A 4,141-nucleotide genomic window follows, 5' to 3' on the forward strand; every position below is an offset into this window, starting at 1 on the left:
CCCCCCCCCCCCCCCCACAAAAAAAAAAAATCTTTTCCTTTATTTAGTTTGGAAGCTGTAGACCATTTCTTTTTAAAGGATTAATTAGTACGGGTTAATTCCTTCCAAAATTTTGAACCAAATACACCACTTTTTCATTTTAGAGGATAAAGGCTTATTAACTCAAAATAGTACCCAATCGAAACATGGCCTATTTACCTTCATTTATTTTGGAAAGGGCCTATAATATTATACAACGTGATTAAAAGGTCAACAAGTTGCAAATACAAATCTTGCCATCAGGGACTCTGTAGCGTCCAGCAAAGATTGTGGTAGTTAAGCATAATAAAGCAAGTTCTTGGTAGTTTACAAAAGTGCTAAAAGTTTATGGTGATTTAGCCTTAAATCAAGGGCTTCAAAGCAACTTATTACAAGAAAGATGAAAAAGGGTGAGAAATTAGGAATCTGCATGGGAAACAACTGGTTGAAGATTGGTTAGGAAATAAAATACAAGGATATAGATTAACCAAATAGTAAGGTGAGCTCATAAAGGATAACATCACTAAAAGCTTCCTCCCATGGATGCCTACAATTATTTCCTGTACTTTGCATTTCATATGCACTTCATTTATACAAGTGAAATATGTCTACCTATTGTGTAATTAATATTAATGCAGATTCTTTATACAAAAATAGACAAACACTAATGAGAAAACATCAACATGCTAGGCATAGAACCATATCTTCAGTGATTTAATTAATATAAACGAGCAGGTCCCGAAGAAGTAAAATACAAACTAACCTCCACTTAAGGCAGACTGTGCTTGAGGTGCAGAGACAACGGTTTGATTAATATCACTGCAGTCTCTACTGCCATCCAAAGGTCCCAGCTGAGATGAAGTATCCCTTGACGCATCCACATTGTTTGCATCTTGTGAAACATTATCGGGAACCAATTTCTCATCTTTAACAGAAAGTGTCTGTCAGGCAAGTAATGTGTTCAGGATCTCCTAGTATACTTTTGATACCAGATATATGGAAAAGTATGGCAGCCTAAAATGCAGATACCTGCTCGATCAAGTTCTCTGAACTGGCTGGTTTTTCTTTCGCACCTACTGGCGATGCGTTCAACAGCTCCATTTGGTCTAAACAAACAAATATGCAAGTACATAAACCAAATGCATTTATTGTATAAGTAATGGAACAGTTCTCTTAAATGTAACAATATCTCTTAGGACCACCTCCAACATAATTGATTGACCGGCTTGATTCTGAACCTATAATCATTATCATTAGATATATAATTGTGTTCTTCAACAAAAACCAATTTGCAAGAGAAGGACCTGTTGCTTGTGGCTTTACTAAATAGCCATAGAAACATTGGCAATTAGAAATAGGACAAATTTTCAAAATAGACCCCTTTAGGAATTTATTTTTTAAAAAACGACCCATTTGAAATTTATTTGCCATTTTCGACCTAGTTTCAGCCAGGTGGCTGAAACTTAGTCGATAATGGCAAATAAAGTTCGAAACCTTCATGAGCCGTGAAGTTTAGTGCCTGATTAACCACGCTAATGAAGCTGCAAAAGTTTAAAAGCTTCACGGGATTTTAAAATCCCGTGAAGTTTAGTGCCTGATTAACCACGCTAATGAAGTTGCAAAAGTTTAAAAGCTTCACGGGATTTTAAAAATCTCGTGAAGGTTTATCTGATGAGATGCCAACCATTTTAATTTAATAAGGAAAAACAATAGTCATAGACTATAATGTATAGGATACAACCGTAAGGTCGGAATCTACAGAACAAAAGTTGTTTTCCAATGGTCGGATAACTCTTTAATATTTATATATAATGAACCTCAAAAAGATTCCTTCAGTAAGCCTCTGACACCGATAAACTGGACTAGGCGCTCATGCATCAGGGTTAAGACTCTTGTTTGGGAATAGAAACAGAAGTCTAGCGCAAAGGTTGTTGAACTTTTACTAGAAAGAAAAAGAATCCAAGTGCCATGAAGGTATCATATAGACGAGGGAACGGATGGTCTCGAGACCACGGATAAGTCCAACCATATATTTGGCAAGTCGCAAATTATTCTATATTATTATTATTATTATTAAATTTGATTATGAAAAGATTGAAGAGGAGAGCTGAGGAGAAGAAGAGCCAAAAAAGAAGAAGAAGAAGAAGAAGAAGGAGAAAAATACAGAGAAGGAAGACGGATGGAAGCAAAACCTTGATCGCAGCAGATCTCGAATCCTGAGACGAGGCGGAGAAACGCTAACCGACCTGATTTCTTCCTAAAAATTATTCTTTCAAAAACCGCTTCATTTTATTTATTTAGGAGGGAGGGAGGGAGGGAGGGGGTATCGATAGAAACGCTCCTTGAAGGAGAGTCGAGTAACCGAAGAAGACGACGAGGAAGTTTTAGTGAAGAGGAAATAGAAGAAAACAAATGGATAAAAGGGAATCGAATTGGGGGGAGGGGATGGATTGAACGAAACAGGAGTTATTTATTTATAATTAAAGAAGAAGAGAAATTAATAACTAATAATAAAAGGGAAGGAGAAACTGAAACTGAAAGAAAGCGGAAGGCACAGAAAGAAAAGGAGAGGAACAACTGTTTACAATAATTTGTTCTAATTTTATATATTTCATAAGAAGAAGATCAGAAGAAGAAGTTTGTTAGATGATGGAAGGCGTAGGAGCGTACCTATTCGATCCGGAACTCCTTCCCCTTGTTCTTCGACGACTACTTGATGATGATGAGTAGATGCCATCGGCGGCGCTCGAATGATGAGAGGAAACCAAGGGAAACGTTAAAAATAAAGAAGAGGAAGGAGGGAGGGGGAGACAGAGAGAGAGAGAGGAATTAGGGTTTTATCCATTTTAGAACGAATATTGAATTAACGTCGGGTAAACAATTAAGGAGTAATAAGAAGAAGACGACTTACAAACTCCGACTGCTGTGGTGGGTGGGCCCTGCAATATTAAGAGGAACGACGGCGATGCGGGTTGGGATGGGATGTACCCCCACCTTTCTTTCTTTTTTTACTAATTATCCTCTTTTTATATACAAGTATTTTGTTCGGGCAAGTACGGGTAAGTTTTACATATAAAATTAAAAAATACAGGGTGAGCAGTGGGAACTGAACCCGCATCATTAGTTTAGTCTAGGATTCTGATTTTTAATATATCTGAATTTATTTGTTTCTATGAATTTTTTTTCTAATCATATACATGTACTCCTAAATTAAATTCGACACAAATTTTTTTGGGAAAAATGTTTTAAGGCCCCAAAATAAAAAATCTGTTATGACTAGGCCCCCTGTATTATTTTTTGGGTGACAAAGCCCCCAATACATAAAATACTTGTGTTTCAACCCCTGTTTACCTTTCCAACACACCACAGTGAGAAAAAATTTTACAAATTCCAAAATTACCCTTAACCTCATTACCCAAAAACTACCAGCCCCCCCTCTCTCTCTTTCCTCTCTTCTCAGGCTCAAACCTCAGCGAAATTGGGCGGAGGCGGCGACGAGAAGAAGCCGTCACCGTCGGTGAACGTGTGAGGAGGCAGCTCCTCTTCTTGCCACTGTCGGTAAACGTCTTGCGAGATGAGGTGGGCTTGGATGCGAGGGCGTAGGCTTTGATCAGGGTGATGAAGAGTTGCTCGCCGTAGCGGAGCTTCGATGCGGATGAGGCGAGCGTGGTCGAAAATGGAGAGGGAGGTTAGCGGGTCGGGTTGGATGCGGATGAGGCCAACGGTCTTGTTGGGGGTTGGGAAGCGGGGCCAGGGGCTGACTGGGGGGAGAGACCATGTAGCTTGAGAGGAGGGAGGAAATCGATCGCCAGAGTTTTTCATGCCGTCGGGGGGTCGTGCTAAACGATTCGATTCAATGAGTGATAATCACATTTTATTACAATTTTATATCATCGTTATCTATTTTACATGAATAAATATACCATTAATAATTGTTGTTAGATTAGTTTGCACATAATTGAATGAAAATATAAATAAATATTATTAAATGTAAAAACCCCTCAAAAATCTCTCTTCTCTTTTTTGTAGCATTTTTGAAGCCAAAGCCCATCAAGAAAAATAAATACACCAAGAAAAACAATGGAATAGACTTGGATGCAAAGAGTGGAATGAAATTGACTTT

At 38.2% G+C, this 4,141-nt stretch overlaps 1 protein-coding gene across 2 annotated transcripts in view; it reads right to left on the reverse strand.

The window, feature by feature from the left end:
- The window catches only part of LOC109841419, an 18,783-nt gene extending 16,021 nt beyond the window's left edge, over positions 1-2,762 (reverse strand). For both annotated transcript variants that reach the window (XM_020410384.1, XM_020410385.1), the window contains exons 1-3: positions 2,689-2,762; positions 1,048-1,124; positions 782-959 (exon numbers count right to left, since the gene is read on the reverse strand). In XM_020410384.1, the coding sequence (XP_020265973.1) occupies positions 782-959; positions 1,048-1,124; positions 2,689-2,755 (322 nt within the window). In that variant the 5' untranslated portion in view covers positions 2,756-2,762. The remainder of the gene's footprint in view (positions 1-781; positions 960-1,047; positions 1,125-2,688) is intronic.

This window comes from Asparagus officinalis, chromosome 5 (genome assembly GCF_001876935.1).
Source record: "Asparagus officinalis chromosome 5, Aspof.V1, whole genome shotgun sequence".
Taxonomy (NCBI): Eukaryota; Viridiplantae; Streptophyta; class Magnoliopsida; order Asparagales; family Asparagaceae; genus Asparagus; species Asparagus officinalis.